The following is an 18,441-nucleotide window of genomic DNA, read 5'->3' as shown; positions in this document are numbered from 1 at the left end:
ACGCGTGTGCATGTGTGCGATCTGAGAGTTCCCTCTGTTGGGTTTTCTGTGTCTTGTGGGACGCTCACAGCCCTGCCCTGGAGGAGAACCGAACTTGTAACCCCATCTGTGGCTCTCGGCCTCAGGAGCTGTACCGCAGCGCCATGGATACGTTCCAGAAGTTCGTGGACGTCTTGTTCCTTCAGACGCTCCCCCGTGTGACCGGCCTCTCCCAGGCTGAGTGTGAGTACCTGAAGCAGGAGGCCCAGGAGAACGCAGCCCTGCAGCTGGGGAAGTCGGATCGCTTCCGGAGTCAGCAGTGGAAACTCTTCCAAGATCTCCAGGAGCAAGAAAAGCAGGTGCAGTAGTTTGTAAAATGGGTCCAGAGTCTGCAGGGTGTAAAAGCGTGTGAAGGATGATGAGCGCTGTCCTTCCCGGAGCATCCCTAGGGCTGGGCGCTTGACCAAGCTTCTGGTTGCCAGCCTTTCACCACAGCCCATCAAGGGGGGTGGGAGCAGAGAGCCCTCCTCTCCCAGGATAGGATGTTGGTAGGCGATGCCTTCGGCTGAGCCAACCAGAAGGGCAGCAAAGCCCGTTCTCTGGAGCAATAGGACTCAATGACAGGAGGCGGTTTTTCAAGGGAGTGGACTTGAGGGGGGAGGGGCCGCACCCGGCACTCCCGTTTTCCCGTCAAGTCTATTTCATTGTTAAAGCCGTGCGTAGATGTGGCTGATGGAATAACGCCCCCACACCCTAATCTTCAGGACCTGTGAGTGTGGCACCTAACTTGGCGAAAGGGACCTTGCAGATGCGTTAAGTGAAGGATCTGGGGATGTGAGGATTATTCGGCGTTTTCTGCGGGGGTCCAGTGCCATCACACGGGTCCTTCTAAGAAGGAAGGAGGAGGGTCGGAGTCGGAGGAGGAGGCGTGATGACCTAAGCAGAGGCTGCACTGATGTGGGTGTCAGCCAAGGGCGGCGGGCAGCCCCGAGAAGCTGGAAAAGGCAAGGAACAGATCCCTGCACCCCCCCCAGCCTCCCCCTCTTATTCATTTCATTTCAGACTTCCGACCCCTAGAACAGTAACATACGAAGTTTGCGTTGTTTTAAAGCCAGAGCTTAAGTGATGTGTTATAGCAGCCATAGGAAACAAATAGACATCAGTTTTATTTAAATAAAACCCATCCAGTCTCCACATGTGACACCCGAAAATGCCTGCACTTCCTTTCCTGCTTTCCTACACACCAGAGACCATAATGATCCCAGTACTGAGGGGTGGCCAGTGATAGTTCTGGCCAGTGAGACAAGGGTCCCTGCCCAGGGCTTGTTCCCTCGTGCAAAGGCCAGGTGTTGCTAGGAGACAGCTGCTTCTTCAGCTGCCTAGTTGTTCCTGCCTAGGGCAGGTAAAGAGGCTGGAGGCACAGTGGCCATCCTTTGACTTAGAGGCGGGATGCTGGAGAACAGGAGAATGAGGCTGATTGCTTGGGAAGGTGGGGCAGAGATGCAGCCTGTCCCGGCGCTGGACTGCCCACCCCATAGGTGCTTCTCATAAGAAACACCTTGTGTCTTTGTGTCTGTCTTTCTCTCTCTTCCTTCCTTCTTTCCTTCCTTCCTTTTGCTTTTTAGGGCCACACCCGAGGCATGTGGAAGTTCCCAGGCTAGCAGTCAAGTGGGAGCTGCAGGTGTTGGCCTACACCACAGCCACAGCAATGCAGGATCCAAGCTAAGTCTGTGACCTACACCCAGTTCATGGCAACGCCGGATCCTTCACCCACTGAGGACGGGGTTCGAACCCACATCCTTATGGATACTAGTCAGGTTCTTAATCCACTGAGGCACAATGGGAACTCCTTGTCTCTCTTTTTTTTCATGTTTTAATACATTTATTGTTATTATTTAAACAAATTGTTATATTTAACATGCAATTACTAGTTTCAAGGGTACAACACAATGATTTGATATGTTTATATGTTATGATTTGATCACCTCATTCATACCAGCAACCATCTGTCCCCATACAAAGCGGTTCCTATATTACTGACAATATTCCCTGTGTGTACATTATATCGAAGGGGCATTTTTATAATTAAAAGAATGTCTACCTCCAATAGTATGCTATTCCATCGTAATTAGTTGAAAATTGGTTCTATATCATCCTTCTCTTTTTTTCATTTTTTAAAAAGAAACACCCCGTCTCTCTATGTAGAGTGTTCAATTGGTTAAAAAGAATACGCAGAGTTCCTGTCGTGGCTCAGTGGTTAACGAATCTGCCTAGGAACCATGAGGTTGCAGGTTTGATCCCTGGCCTCGCTCAGTGGGTTAAGGATCCAGCATTGCCCTGAGCTGTGGTGTAGGTCAAAGACGTGGCTCAGATGCCGCATTGCTGTGACTCTGGCGTAGGCCGGTGGCTATAGCTCCAATCGGACCCCCAGCCTGGAAACCTCCATATGCCGCGAGTGCAGCCCTGGAAAAAGACAAAAAAAATAAAGAAAGAAATAAAAGGAATACCCAGCTGATGCATCAGAAGTTTTCTGATGGGAGCTGTCCAAAGTACCAATAGATGAAGGAGACTCTCATGCAGACTCGGGGCCGCCCAGCGACGGGACGGGCACGGGGCCTAGTTTCTGCTTTTTCCTTGTATTAGACCTCCTCCTAGTTAATTTCAGTCTGCCGTCAGCGGCATCGTGCTGCCCTGTCACTGGTAGCTTGTAGTCTCCTGCATTTGGTTGTGAGTTCCTGGAGGACAGCAGCCGTGCTTTTCTCATTTCACTTCCTTATTCAAAGCCCGGGAACTGGATTCTCGCAGATGCTCAGGAAAGCTTTGCGGCATTTCCAGCAACAATAATGCCGCTTTGGGAATTATCATAGGGTCATCAAGGGATGGCAGTGATGCTGAATTCATCCGGTTCATACCAATCCCGGGCTCCAGGCCACATGGTTTATCATCTCTAGGGAGGAAGAGGGAAATCTGGGCCTCAGGGGTTTGGAAAGCTCACCAGGTGAGCGCTCCAAATGTGCCTCTGATGCTGGCTCCCCAGTGAGGGTCAGGCCTTTTAGAGGCAGTTGTAGTTTGCAGGTAGGCTTCTGACCTTGGAAGCTGAATGCTTGACTTTGAACCAGAGCAACCCCCTTAATGGGCTGGGTGAGTTTAGCCAGTTCACTGACCTCCCACAGCTCTGTGATTCTGCATGCTTGCTAAATTTCTCCAAACCTCAGCTTTCCTGTGAAAAATAGAGCTCAAAATACCCAACAGAGTTGCTGCCAGATAATGCAGGTTAAGACCTTCTGCACAGCATCTGTTTAATCACTTAAGGACATTGACATTGAAAAAATCCAGAATTCCATTTCTGATAAATTATTAGGCGAACACCCATGACTCGTCTCAAATCCTCCAATTATTGAGTCTTAGGTTATTTGAGCCAATATCAGACAGTGCATAGCTTCTGATTGTTTTTTTATCTATTTGCTTCGTGAGCCTATGCTTGTGTGGGAATTTTCCTTCGCCTGTGCAGAAGCATTTCAAGAGGCATTTTGCATGCAAGAAGCGAGCCTGAAAGTTAATGACCTCATCAACTGATGAAATAAGTATGGCCCAAGACGGTTTTCTCCAAGTGTGAATGTCAAAATTAATTTCCTGATTGATGGTTTAATTGCCTTAAATTACCGCACAAGATATTTAGAGATCCGAATTCTCTCCCACTTGCCATATTTCTTCATTGATGATAAAAATGAGAGATGAACTTTCTGCGGTTCAGATGAATATTTAGTCCAGAGAAGAAAAGCACCAACAAAACTCTTCATGGAAAATCAAACACACACCCAGACTATGAAATGCACTTTCCGCGTATTTTCTATTCAAAGGGCCTTGGTGACTTTGTACCCTATTCCTCACGGAAGGTGTTAAATATTGTGGAGTTTGTCGGTCACACAGTTGGAACAGGTTGCGGAATGGTAGTTCCCTAAATATGATCTGTGCTGATGTGGGTTTCTGAGCTCTCCCCCGTTCACGGGGTTCGGCGGAAAGATGCCTGACATCCCCTCACAGGCGTACCCGTCTTTTTTTTTTTTTTTTTTTTTTTTTTTTGTCTTTTCTAGGGCCGCACCCTTGGCATATGGATGTTCCCCGGCTAGGGGTCTAACTGGAGCTGTAGCCACCGGCCTACACCAGAGCCACAGCAACGAGGGATCCAAGCCACGTCTGCGACCTACACCACAGCTCATGGCAACGCCGGATCCTTAACCCACTGAGCAAGGCCAGGGATCGAACCTGCAACCTCATGGTTCCTAGTCGGATTCGTTAACCACTGCGCCACGATGGGAACTCCGCGTCCCCATCTTAATTCCCAGAAGCTGTGACTGTGACCTTACATGGCAGAGGGGACTTGGCAGGCGTGAAGTTAAGAATCTTGAGGAGTTCCTGTTGTGGCTCAATGGGTTAAGAACTTGATTAGTACCCCTGAGGATGCGGGTTTGATCTCTGGCCTCGCTCAATGGGTTGAGGATCTGGGTGAGCTGCGGTGTAGGTCACAGATGTGGCTCAGATCTGGCATTGCCATGGCTGTGGCATAGGCTGGCAGCTGCAGCTCCAATTCAACTCCCAGCCCAGGAATGTCCGTATGCCGCAGGTGTGGCCGCAAAAAGAAAAGAAAAAAAAAAAAAAAAGAATCTTGACCATGGGAGATTATCCCGATTGTGCAGGTGAGCCCAAGGTAATGACCAGGGATGCAGAACAGGTCATGTCCTGGTCTGGGATGTGAGGAAGGTCCGCCAGCCATCCCTGGATTGGAAGGCGGAGGAAGGGGCTACAAGCCAAGGAATGCAGCTGCTGGCCTCGAAAAGCTGGAAAGGCGAGGAACCTTCCAGAGGAATGTAGGGCTGCTGACACCTTGGTTTTAGCTGCTTGAGCCCCAAATCAGACTTCTGACCTCTGGAACTATAAGCTAATACATTTATGTGGTTTTAAGTGACGAAAGCTGTGGTCCTTTGTTGCGGCAACGCTGGGAAACTCATGCACCACCACACAACATCTGCATTGCGAACAAGGAGCGTGGCAGGTGATGCCACTTCAGTGGTGGCTCCTTCTCAGTCTCCTTTGCTGGTTCCTCCTCGTTGCTCTCCTCTCTGACTATCGGAGACTCGGATGCCGTCCGGGATCCTCTTTATCCCGCACTGCCTTAGGGATCTCATCTCCTCACACACTCTGCATCACAAATAAGCCCGGACCAGTAGCTCTAAACAACACGCCTTTCTCTATCCAGCTTCTGTGGGTCAGAGCCAGGTTCTCTGCGGGGGGAATCTCACAGGCTGCAATCAGGGCTGCCCACAGGGTCTCATCCGAAGGCTGGACTGGAGAAGAACAGCTTCCACGCTCACTCACGTGGTTTTGGCCGGATTCAGTTCCTCTGGGGAGGTTGGACCCAGGGCCATCAACACCCGCATTTGTTTCTCCTGCTCAGAGTCCATTCCTGAGCTCAGCTCTCTGATGTGATCCTTGTTTAGATGATGAATAGGCCTGCAGATTTTTTTTTCACTTTTTAGGGCCACATCCACAGCACATGGACGTTCCCAGGCTGGGGGTCGAATTGGAGCTACAGCTGCCGGCCTACACCACAGCACAGCCACAGCAACACTGGATCCGAGCCACGTCTGCAACCTACACCACAGCTCACGGCAATGCCGGATCCTTAACCCCCTGAGCGAGGCCAGGGATCGAACCTGCAACCTCATGGTTCCTAGTTGGATTCGTCAACCACTGCACCACGACGGGAACTCCAGGATTTATTTTCTTAACTCCCCTGTGTAACGTAGAGCAGCGTTAGTTCTATTTATCGTGTTCCGTGTGACCCCTCATGTTTATTTCTAAGTGGAAGTTGGTACCTTTTGATGGTTTTCGTCCATTTCCTCCTCCTCCCATCCCCCACCTCTGGTAACCACAAATCGAATCTCTTTTTCTATTTTTTCTTTTTCTTTTTGGTTTTTAGGCCCGGACCCACGGCATATGGGAGTTCCCAGGCGAGGGGGTGAATCGGAGCTGCAGCTGCCAGCCTGCGCCACAGCTCATGGCAACGCCAGATCCTTCACCCACTGAGCGAGGCCAGGGAGCAACCCCGCATCCTCATGGATCCGAGTCGGGTTTGTTAACCGCAGAGCTGCCAAGGGAACTCCCTGATCTCTTTTCCTATGGGCTTGTTTGTTTGTTTCTGAAGTATAAGTGACCCACAGTACAACACAGTGGTTCAGGGTATCTGTACCTTTCAAAGGGATCCTTACACTAAGTCTAGTTATGACCCATCGCCATACAAAGATATTAAATAATTATTGACTACATTCCTCAGGCTGTACATTTCATACCTGTGACTCATTTATTTTGCAACCGAAGTTTGTATCTCTTTTGTTTTTTGGCCTTTTACAGCCACACCCATGGCATATGGAGGTTCCCAGGCTAGGGGTCCCATCAGAGCTGTAGCCGCCAGCCTACGCCACAGCCACAGCAACGTGGGATCTGAACCACGTCGGCGTCCTTAACCCACTGATCAAGGCTGGGGATTGAACCTGTGTCCTCACGGATACTAATCGGGTTTGTTAACCACTGAGCCATGACGGGAACTCCTGAAGTTTGTATCTCTTAACCTCCCTCACCTATTTCTGTCCTGTCCAGACCCCGTTGCCTCTGGCAACCATCTATTGTTCTCCGTATATGTGATTCTGATTCTGTTTTGTTACATAGGTTCATTTGTTTTGTTTTTAGATTTCACATATAAGAGAAAACATGTTATCTTTGTATTTGTCTGACTTACTTCACTGAACGTAATAACTTCCAGGTTTGTCCGTGTCGTCGCAAATGGCAAGATTTCATTCTTGTTTATGGCTGAGTAGATTCCACTGTGTGTGCGCATGCATGCATGCGTGCATATGTGTGTGTCACACCCTCCTTATCCATTCATTTGATAAGCAGGTTGATCAGCACGTGGTTTGCTTCCATATCTTGACTATTGTAAATAAGGCTGCAATGAACGAAGGGGTGCGGCTGTCTTTTCTAATTAGGGTTTTCATTTTCTTTGAATGAATACCCAGGAGCAGAATTTCTGGATGGTGTGGTGGTTTTATCTTTAGCATTTTGAGGACTCTCCATGGTGTCGTCTCTAATGGCTGTACCAGCTCACAGCCCCACGACCTGCGTACGAGGGTTCCCTTTCCTCCGCATCCTCGCCAACAGGTGTGGTCTTTTTGATAAGAGTGCTCAGAGAGGTGTAAGGCGGTGGCCCCGCTGTGGTTTTGCTGTGCATGTCCTGATGGTGAATGACGCTGAGCATCCTTTCATGAGCCTGGGGACCGTCTGCAGGTCTTCTTTGGAAAATTGCCTATTCCGATCCTCTGCCCAGTTTTTAATGGGGTTGTTTGGTTTTCTGCTGTTGAGTTGATGAGTTTTTATCTATTTTGGGTCTTAACCCCTTAGGGGATGTCGAGTGTGCAAATACCTTCTACCGTTCAGGAGGCAGCCTTTTGGGTTTGTTGTTAGTTTCCTTCTCTGTGCAGAACCTTTTTAGTTTTGTTTAGTCTCATTTGTTTATTTTTGCTTCTGTTTCCCTTACCTGAGGAAACATTAAAAAAAATAAAATATTACTAAGACCACGGATGGGTGACGCTGGCCCTGGGGCGAGTGCTGGCCCAGTGGTGGGCAGAGCCAGGCCCCGGTGTCTCAGGATGCAAGGTCCTGGGGGTCCCAGCGCTGGGGTGGGGCCACTGGTGGGCAGGGCAGGGTCCTGGGCCCTCTGGTGTCCGTGTTCAGGACCAGTTGGAGGCTGCAGGGTCTTAAGGCACTTGGCCTGGGGGTGGGAGGGGCTGGGTCCCTGCCGGACTAGCCACTTGGCCTGAATGTCCCAGTACTGATGCCAGGGATAGGCTGGCAGGTGAGGCTGGATCCCAGAGCTAAGAAGCTAGAAGGAGGATGCCCAAATGGTGCTACCAGCACCAGTGTCCTCATGGTAGAACAGGCTCCCCAAAGGGCTGTTGCCAGCATCTGGGTCCCCAGGGGGAGCTCTGGTCACCTGCTGCTTCTTGGGGAGGCTCTCCAAGCTCAGCAGGTGGGTCTAACCCAGGATCCTTCCAAATGACTGCTTCTGTCCTGAGTCCCAGAACGTGGGAGACGTTGTGTGCTGTTTGAGGATGGATCTCGATTTCCCGCAGCCCTCCAGCTCTCCTGAAAATAAGCCCTGCTGGCCTTCAAAGCCGAATGTTCTTGGGGTCCATCTTCCCAGTGCAGGACCCCTGGTGGGGAAGTCCATGTGGGGGTTCCTTGGGGAGCAGAACTGCAGTTAGTTCCCCTCCCATTTGGGGGTCTCTCACCTGGAGTCACCCACCCAGGACTTGGCTCTAGGATGGCTCTGCCATCTCAAGGTGGTTCCTTCTTTACGCCTTTAGTTGTAGATTTTCTCTGCTGGCCCTCAGGTCTTTCTCATGAGTAGTTGCTCTGTAAATAGTTGTAATATTCACGTGCCCTGGGAGGAGGTGAGCTTAGGGTCTTCCTATTCCGCCGTCTTGGTCGCTCCCGGCTCCGGAGTGATGCTTTTAAAACAGAACATGTACTGCTCATTATTCAGATGCAGGTCTTGATAGCAGTTCATGTCTCCGAAATTGAGATGCATCGTAATTTAATTGGCAGTGATTTTTCTCTCTGCGTGATACCTAAAATAACGGTGCGTCTCATAATCACTGAGACATTAGATTTGATCAAAGACAGTGTCACATCGTGTCATTTCTCAGCTCAAAACCCCCTACTCATTTCATGCAGGGCAGGAGCCAGAATTCTCGCTATGCCTCACACAGCCCTACATGTCAGGACCTGGTTACCCTCCAACCTCTACTCTGTCTCCAAGGCTCACTCCCCTCCAGCCTCCCTGGCATCCTTGTGTTCCTCCGGCTCCCTGGCTTACTCCTCCTGCTCCAGTCTTCCTGCCACGCCACCTTCCCCATGAGGCTTCCTCTGACTGTGCTTTTAAAAGTGAAGTGCCATGCCATGGCAGCACTCCAGTGTTCACCTTAGGTGTTGACTCAGAACCTGCCCCACCTGTAAACCCACCCTGTTTATAGGAGATGCTCTAAACCCCGGAGCAGGTGCTAGCCATGCACTAACTGTTGGTTCCTTTTCCAAGAGATTGGAAACCACAAAGTGACCTGATAGCAATGAGCAGGGTCAGCAGTCTAGCCCTCTGAAGCAGCTTTTTGCTTCTGAATTTCTGTCTTCCTTCCTTCCTCCCTTCCTTCCTTCCTCCCTCCCCCTCTCTCTCTTTCTCCCTTTCTTTCTTTCTTTTTACGGCCACACATGAGACATATGGAAGTTCCCAGGGTAGGGGTTGAATCCGAGCTGCAGCTGCCAACCTACACCACAGCCATGGCAACACTGGATCCAAGCCACCTCTGTGACCTACGTCACAGCTTGCGGCAACACCGGATCCTTAACCGACTGACTGAGGCCAGGGATCAAACCCTCCTCTTCACAGATGCTATGTCAGCTTCTTTACCTACCGAGCCACACAGGAACTCCTCTGAGTTTAAACACTCATGAACCTACATTTGATCATGTTAAAGAGGGCGCTGTGACCGTCACAGGCGCCTTCTGGGCCAGTGACGTCTATTCTCTGGACCATCTTTGGATCGTGCTGTTAGTTTTATCTGCATTCTCAAAACACACACCAAAGCCCCTCGTGTTATTTTAAGGATGATGTTAATTTACCTTTTAGAGAATGTAGACTTAATAAAATGTTCTAGAATGTTCTGGTTTCCAAAGTACTTGACAGGTTATTATAGACTCCTCACAAGAAGACTGACAACGAAAAGTTCTAAGGAACACAGTGTGGTTTTGTGAGATTGCATGTAAGTGCTATGAATCAAAGGGCCCAGAGAACTGAAGTCTGGGCTGCTTGCTCACACCCTCTGTGCTTTGTCCCTATTCCGCATACAGCCTGGCCATCTCCAGGAAAAAAGCTACAGATGTGGGAAAGTAAAAGAATCTCACCTTAGTGATGCAGCCCTTGGTGTAACATAGTCCAGCCACATGGCTCTAGGTGTGTGCTTCTCCTGGTGATGCCAGATAGGGAGGAGCAGGTGGAGCTAGAAGAGACTGGAGCTTTGGAGACAGACTCAGATTTGAGTCTCTTTTCATTTATTTATTAGCTGTGCGGCCTTGGGCCTCACAGGATTTTCACAGATAAAGCCTCACTGAAGATGAGCTAACATCCAAAATTACAAATCACACAAGGAACAATCCACCATGAGTGAGAGCCAGCACACACAGCACTGAGAAATTTGGATGAAGAGATGTTAGCACTTATAAAGGAAGTATGGTTCAAACAAACAAACAAAAAAGAAATAACAGGAGGAATTGCTAGCATAAAAACAAGACATGCAAGAAGACAGATTTAAAAAATGACACGCTTTTATGAATGAAAGTCATACTCATGAAAACAGAAATTTAATGGATGAGTTAAACAGCAGTTTAAATATGGCTGAAGACACATTGTGTGAACTAGAAGATAAAGGTGAGAAGGGGTCCAGAATATGACATGGAGCACTAAAGAGATAGAAAACATGAGAGTTTAGGAGACATGGGAGCAAAATAAGAAAGCTGCAGGGACTTCTTTAGTCTTACAGGAATTCTAGAAGGAGGGATAATATTCAAAGTGATAATGGATAAGAAATTTTCAGAAGTGCCAACAGTCATGAATCCTAAGGTAAAGAAAATGTTGATAAACTTTGGATTTGTGGAGTCAGGAATGTACGTTAAAATTTTAAAACCACTGAAGGAATAGAAATAGAATAGAATAACTTTCAAAGAAGTAGAGAACAATGATTACATAAAGATCCTCTTCAGAATAAAAGCTATAGGATGCCTAAAAATAAATCTGACTCATGTTTCTAAGAGCTTAATGGAGACACTTGCTAGGGAACGGATAAAGTAAGAATTGAGAGAAATGCCTTGTTCCTGGATAGGAAAATTTAAATTTGGAAAGATAGCGATTCTCTACAAATGAGTCTATAAATTCAATCCAATTACAAGAACATTTTTAAAAAAAAGCCATTTTCCCAAATTTTATTATCTGGTCCTAAAATTCATATGAAAGAAAAGCATCCAAGAATATCCAAGACAGTTTTGTACAAGAGAATATGGGAAGACTTGTCCTAGCAGATATGAAGTCTTGCTATAAAGTATAGGGATTAAAGCAGTGAGGTATTGGTACAGAAATAGACCCACAGAATAAAAGAAAGACTCTCAAATGAGATTCATGTACATGTGGAAACTCTGTCAGACAAGGTGGCATGACAGGCCAGTCATAAACAGATAAGTTATCTGATAAATGGTACTGGAACAATTAGTATCTGCTTATGCAGAGAAAATTAAATCCCTTCCTCACACCATAGAAAATTCATATTAAATGGCTTTAAGATGTACATGAAGAAAGAAGAATTTTGAAAACTTTAGAAGAAAATGTAAGTTAAGATTTTAATTAAATCAAGGGAGAATGGGCTTTTTAAAAATAAGAAGCAAAAGGTATGGTCCAATAAAGCAATGATGGATGAAATGAACTTGAATTGACCCTGTCCCTCTGTTCTGGGGTTTAGGTGTGGATGGAGGAACATACACTGTCAACTGTGCTGCAGACACACCTGCAGGATGACCATGAGAGCATCATCCACCAAGTCTTGGACCAACTTGGCGGGCTCAGTGAAGAGTGAGTACAGCTTTCTGGAGGTTGGGGGACTTGTGTCCTGTGTGATTCTCCATACTAACTTCAGTGTCCTCATCTGTAAGGTTAACTCCCCCACCCCCTTACAGTCATTTTGAGACCAACCACATTGTAAATATAAAGGTGAAACAGAGTGATAGCAGAGTGCCATGGATGAAAGCTTGGAGTCAGGATTGATGTGGGCACATGACTTCGTTCTTACCCTCAATTTCCTCATCTGTAAAATGGGGCCACTTCAAATAGTTCTCTAATAGAAACCTTTTAAACACCTTTTTGGTGTATAATTTAGATATGTTAAGTGTACGATTCAACGACTTTTAGTAAATTTACAGAGTCTGCACCCATCACCATGATCCAAATGGAGAACATTTCCATCACTCCCGAAAAGAGCTCTTGTGCCTATTTTCAGTCATCCCCATTGATTAATAAATTTTATAGCTAAAATATTTTTCTATAGTTATTAATGTGGTATCACCAAGCTTGCTGAAAAATCTTTCCTTATTTCATATGAGAAAAATTATTTTGATATAACTGATTTTCTAGTTGCCCTGCCTTTTCCAGGAAACTATTTTGCATATATATCAAGAAGCCAGCGGATAGCTATATTATTAGGGAATACAGGGGAAGCATCAGAAGGTGATAGAAACAAGCAGAGAAAACCTGGTGAGTGATATTAGAACAATAGTGAGCTACTGGAAGATTTGTCTAGGCTCAAAACCTGTGTCTTTTAATTATACAATATTTTGTCCATTTATATTTAATGTAAAACTTTGTGATAATATATTTGGGTTTTTAAACTCTCATCTTGCTGCTTGTTTTGTGTTCTGCCCACTTGCTTTCTGTTCCTTTTTCTCTCCTCTCTTGCCTTCTTTTGGATTAGGTGTTTTATTTTCTACTTTATCTGTCTTGTGGCTTGTTAGCTAAATGTTCTTTTACTATGATTTTAATGGTTCAGAGATTTTGAGTGGCATCCTTGATGTGTCAGAATCTAATATATGTTAATAGATGCCTTCTTTGAGGACAGTACAAACACCTTAGAATGATTTAAATCCATTTATTCCTCCCTCACAGATTATGCTTTTCTTTTCTTTCTTTTTTTTTTTTTTTTTTTTTTTTTTTTTTTTTTTTTAGGTCCATACCCGTGACATATGGAGGTTCTCAGGCTAGGGGTCAAATTGGAGCTGTAGCCACCAGCCTATACCACAGCCACAGCAATGCCCATCCAAGCCACATCTGTGACCTACACCACAGTTCACGGCAACACTGGATCCTTAACCCACTGAGTGAGGCCAGGGATCAAACCCGCAACCTCATGGTTCCTAGTCAGGTTCGTTGACTGCTGAGCCACGACAGGAACTCCAGATTATTTTTCTTATTAGATTTAGAAATTTTTCTAAATTAGATTATTTTTTTTATTAGATATTTCACAACTCTCCATATTTTCAACCCCATGGAATATTACGTTGGCTTTATGAAGTCAGTATTTAGATTTAACCTTTTATTGCTTTCAGCTCTTTCCTGTATCTTTTAAGTTTCCATCTGTCATTATTTCCTTTTACATGAAGGTTCTCTTTATTTTAGATTTGATGGTTACAAATTCTCTTAGGTTGGATTTGTCCAAAAATGTCTATATCACCTTAATTTTTGAGGAATGTTTTCATTAGGTATAGAATCCTACTTTAGTTGTTATCTTTTAAATACTTTTTAGGATAATCTTTTGGCTTCTGATTTCAATTTTTTTGGCTGCTTTCAAGATTTTCTTTTGTTCTTTGGTTTTCACCAGTTTATTATGATATGCCTAAATATGAATGTGGTCTTTTGTGCATCTCTTATTTGCTTGTTTTTATATTTATTTATTTATTTTGTCTTTCTGTCTTTTCCATGGTTCCCAGGCTAGGGGTCTAATCAGAGCTGTAGCCACCAGCCTATGCCAGAGCCACTGCAATGCAGGATCTGAGCCACATCTGCTACCTACACCACAGCTCACGGCAATGTCAGATCCTTAACCCACTGAACAAGGCCAGGGATCAAACCTACAACCTCATGGTTCCTAGTCAGATTCGTTAACCACTGAGCCATGATGGAAACTCCTGCTTGTTTTTTTTTGTTGTTGTTGTTGTTGTTGTTGCTATTTCTTGGGCCGCTCCCGCGGCATATGGAGGTTCCCAGGCTAGGGGTCAAATCGGAGCTGCAGCCACCGGCCTACGCCAGAGCCACAGCAACGCGGGATCCGAGCCGCGTCTGCAACCTACACCACAGCTCACGGCAACGCCGGATTGTTAACCCACTGAGCAAGGGCAGGGACCGAACCCGCAACCTCATGGTTCCTAGTCGGATTCGTTAACCACTGCACCACGACGGGAACTCCTCCTGCTTGTTTTTAATAAATCTGTAGTGCTTCTTGACTAAGTGATTTGCTATCTTTCATCAGTTTTTGAGGATTCTGAGCCATCCATTTTTTCTTTAAATATTCCTCTGTCCATTCTCTCCCAATTCTTCCTGGGGCTCCAATTACACATTAAAAAAAAATTAGTGTACAGGCTATAGTTGATTGACAATATTGTGTTAATATTTGCTATACAGCAAAGGGATTCAGTTGTAAATATATATACATTTTTTCATATTATTTTTCAATATGGTTTATCATAGGATATTGAATATAGTTCCCTGTGCAATACAGTAGGACCTTCTTCTTTATCTGTTCTGTATGTAATAGTTTGCATCTGCTAATCATAAACTCCTAAGCCTTCCCTCCTCCACCCTACTCCCCCGTGGCAACCACAAGTTCATTCTCTGTGTCTGTGAGACTATTTCTGTTTTGTAGATAAATTCATTTGTGTCATATTTTAGATTCCACATATAAGTGATATCATAGGATATTTGTCTCTTTCTGACTTACTTCACTTTGTATGAGAATCTCTAGGTCCGTCCATGTTCCTGCAAATGGCATTTCATTTTTTTATGGCTAAGTGGTGTAGTATTCCATTGTATATGTATACCACATCTTCTCTATCTGTTTATCTGGACATTTAGGTTGTTTCCATGCCTTGGCTATTGTGAATCCAGTTACACATTTATTAGTTTTTTCACCATATATCATTTGTCTCTTACTTGCTCTTCTACATTTTTCATTCTTTTGTTCTCTGTGACTCAGTCAAGATACTTATTTTGAGCTGTCTTCCAGTTCTTGCTCTCTTCAGCTGTGTCTTATCTGCTATTAAACCCATCTACTGAATCCTTAATGTTGTTTACTATGTGTCTGATTCTAGAATGTCCATTTCATATTTTTCCATAGTTTTCAATTATCTGCTAAAATTCATCTTATTATTATTATTATTATTTTTTATTTTCCCACTGTACAGCAAGGGGGTCAGGTTATCCTTAGATGTATACATTGCAGTTACAGTTTTTTCCCCCACCCTTTCTTCTGTTGCGACATGAGTATCTAGACATAGTTCTCAATGCTATTCAGCAGGATCTCCTTGTAAATCTATTCTAGGTTGTGTCTGATAAGCCCAAGCTCCCGATCCCTCCCACTCCCTCCCCCTCCCATCAGGCAACCACAAGTCTCTTCTCCAAGTCCATGATTTTCTTTTCTGAGGAGATGTTCATTTGTGCTGGATATTAGATTCCAGTTATAAGTGATATCATATGGTATTTGTCTTTGTCTTTCCGGCTCATTTCACTCAGTATGAGAGTCTCTAGTTCCATCCATGTTGCTGCAAATGGCATGATGTCATCCTTTTTTATGGCTGAGTAGTATTCCATTGTGTATATATACCACACCTTCCGAATCCAGTCATCTGTCGATGGACATTTGGGTTGTTTCCACGTCCTGGCTATTGTGAATAGTGCTGCAATGAACATGCAGGTGCATGTGTCTCTTTTAAGTAGAGCTTTGTCCGGATAGATGCCCAAGAGTGGGATTGCAGGGTCATGTGGAAGTTCTATGTATAGATTTCTAAGGTATCTCCAAACTGTTCTCCATAGTGGCTGTACCAGTTTACATTCCCACCAACAGTGCAGGAGGGTTCCCTTTTCTCCACAGCCCCTCCAGCACTTGTTATTTGTGGATTTATTAATGATGGCCATTCTGACTGGTGTGAGGTGGTATCTCATGGTAGTTGTGATTTGCATTTCTCTTATAATCAGCGATGTTGAGCATTTTTTCATGTGTTTGTTGGCCATCTGTATATCTTCTTTGGAGAAATGTCTATTCAGGTCTTTTGCCCATTTTTCCATTGATTGATTGGTTTTTTTGCTGTTGAGTTGTATAAGTTGCTTATATATTCTAGAGATTAAGCCCTTGTCAGTTGCATCATTTGAAACTATTTTCTCCCATTCTGAAAGTTGTCTTTTTGTTTTCTTTTGGGTTTCCTTTGCTGTGCAAAAGCTTTTCAGTTTGATGAGGTCCCATGGGTTTATTTTTGCTCTAATTTCTATTGCTTTGGGAGACTGCCCTGAGAAAATATTCATGATGTTGATGTCAGAGAGTGTTTTGCCTATGTTTTCTTCTAGGAGTTTGATGGTGTCCTGTCGTATATTTAAGTCTTTCAGCCATTTGGAGTTTATTTTTGTGCATGGTGTGAGGGTGTGTTCTAGTTTCATTGCTTTGCATGCAGCTGTCCAGGCTTCCCAGCAATGCTTGCTGAATAGACTTTCCTTTTCCCATTTTATGTTCTTGCCTCCCTTGTCAAAGATTAATTGACCATAGGTGTCAGGGTTTATTTCCGGATTTTCTATTCTGTTCCATTGGTCTGTCTGTCTGTTTTGATACCAGTACCACACTGTTTTGATGACTGTGGCTTTGTAGTATTTCTTGAAGTCTGGGAGAGTTATGCCTCCTGCTTGGTTTTTTTTTCTCAGGATTCATCTTATTATTTAACTTCCTAAACCTATTCGTCATAGCTGATTATTCTAATATCCAATATCTTGTGGGTATGTTTCTATTAGCTGTTTTTTCTCTTTATTTTTGGTTCGTTCTTATTTGTTTGCAAGTCTGGTTATTTTTATTCAATGTTAAACATTCTTATTAAAAATTGTAGGGATAATTTAAGATTTTTAATTATGGGCTGTCCCTCCAGAGAGGATTTATCTTACATTTAGCAGGGATTTCAGTCAGTGGCAGATCAACTGCTCCGTTTGTGAATTTAGCTGATTCAAAATTAGGTCTTTGCAAGGGATGATTCCTTATTCTTAGGCTGAGCGCTCCCAGCTGAAAACCTGGAGTGTTTGCCAGGTGTGTCCTCCTTGGTACACTGACACCCGTGCTTTGTTCAGCTTTTCAGGCTGTCAGAAACTTCAGTTTATAAAACCAAATGTCAGGCCTCTCCAGGAGACCAAAGTTTTCTGCTTGACTCATTGAGATAGGATCAAAAATAGCTGTTGATTTTTGTTTTGTGTGTGTTAATTTTGAGAGTTAGGCAAGAAATTTGAATGGTTATGTGCTGAAGTCAGCTGCATATATATGCATCTGAAACTTGGGGCGGAATGCGATAAAGTTTAAACTATTAATAGGAGAACACATGGCTGACTGTAACCAGGTAAATACCCATATCTAAGAGAAAGGGCAGCGGAGGATGGGATAATCCTAGGCTACCATTTCCGGAAAGGCCCCCTGTGGGGCATGGCTATTTCAAGCATTTCTTGGTAGGTTGATGTAGTAGCCAGAATTTTCTAGAGTACCAGAACCAATAGAGATATTATAGAGATAGAGAAGTTGAAAGGACCCAAGATCTGCAGTTGACGAGCTGGGGACCCAGGAGAGCCAATATGTAGTTTCAGTCCCAAGTCCAGAGGCCTGAGAACCAGGAGGGCTGATGGACTAAGCATGTGTCTGAAGGCCGGCCGTCTCAAAATCCAAGAAAAGCCAGGATTTCCATTTGAGTCTAAAAATAAGAAACCCATGTCCCACTCAAGGCAGTCAGGCAGGAGGAAGTCTCTCTTACTTGTGGGTAAATCAGCCTTTTCTTCTCTTTGGACCTTCACCTGATAGAATGAGGCCCACCCACCCTGGGGAGGGCAATCTGCTTTTCTCTGCCCACCATTCAAATGTTAATCTCATCTAGAAACACCCTCGAAGAAACTCTCAGAACAATGTTTGATCAGATGTCCAGGCATCCCATGGCCCAGTCAAGCCGCCACATTAAATTAACCGTCACGCACAGTGCGGCCAAGACCGTCAACCCCCAGCCCCTCACTCACTTTCTCCAAAGGTCCACGCAGGGCATCCTACAGGGCCATGAGCTGCTCCTGTGCTCCGCTCTCCGGAGGCTGGCCCTCCGCGGCAGTGCCATCACCACCCTGACACAGATGAGGCTGTCGGGAAAGAAGAGCCTTCTCCAGGAGCTGCGTGAACAGCACGCCCTGGAGCAGGGCTCCTCCCAGTGTCTGGACGAGCATCAGTGGCAGCTGCTCAGAGCCTTGGTAAGACCTTGCATCGGCCCCCTGCCCGTCCCAGACAGCAGGACCGCTCCTCCGGCTTCCAGGGTCCAGCCCCGTTAGCCGAAACCCCAACCCTGCTCTTGTGTTGTTGTGGGGTGGGGACCATGGCAACTCGCTGCAGGGGGCACCCAGGGGGCCCCAAGCTTCCATGTGCCCGCTCTGATGAGAATTATACTAAAAATGCACCTGAAATCAGAGCCTGGATACGTACAGTCATCATCAGGGGTCAGGAGAAAAAGGCCCTAGAGTAAGGTTTTAACAAATCAAAAGACGGG

The 18,441-nt window shown here is 45.3% G+C and overlaps 1 protein-coding gene and 1 long non-coding RNA gene across 11 annotated transcripts in view; both read left to right on the top strand.

Annotated features, from left to right (window-relative positions):
- EVC (EvC ciliary complex subunit 1) overlaps nucleotides 1-18,441 on the top strand; it is an 84,976-nt gene that overhangs the window by 54,609 nt on the left and 11,926 nt on the right. For all 10 annotated transcript variants that reach the window (XM_084971478.1, XM_084971476.1, XM_084971477.1 and 7 more), the window contains 3 exons: nucleotides 126-338; nucleotides 11,598-11,707; nucleotides 17,938-18,148. In XM_084971478.1, coding sequence (XP_084827604.1) covers nucleotides 126-338; nucleotides 11,598-11,707; nucleotides 17,938-18,148 — 534 coding nt within the window. The remainder of the gene's footprint in view (nucleotides 1-125; nucleotides 339-11,597; nucleotides 11,708-17,937; nucleotides 18,149-18,441) is intronic.
- On the top strand, nucleotides 4,035-10,347 carry LOC146400297 (uncharacterized). Its single transcript, XR_014812140.1, has 2 exons — nucleotides 4,035-4,125; nucleotides 6,016-10,347. It is a non-coding gene; the product is annotated as an uncharacterized LOC146400297 (long non-coding RNA).

This window comes from Sus scrofa, chromosome 8 (assembly GCF_054392235.1).
Source record: "Sus scrofa isolate SSC_HxYL_T2T_F1_AM1 chromosome 8, Sscrofa_HxYL_maternal_Yorkshire_Landrace_v2.0, whole genome shotgun sequence".
Lineage (NCBI taxonomy): Eukaryota > Metazoa > Chordata > Mammalia > Artiodactyla > Suidae > Sus > Sus scrofa.
The sequence above is the reverse complement of the archived record's forward strand: the minus strand, read 5'-3'. Positions and strand labels throughout refer to the sequence as shown.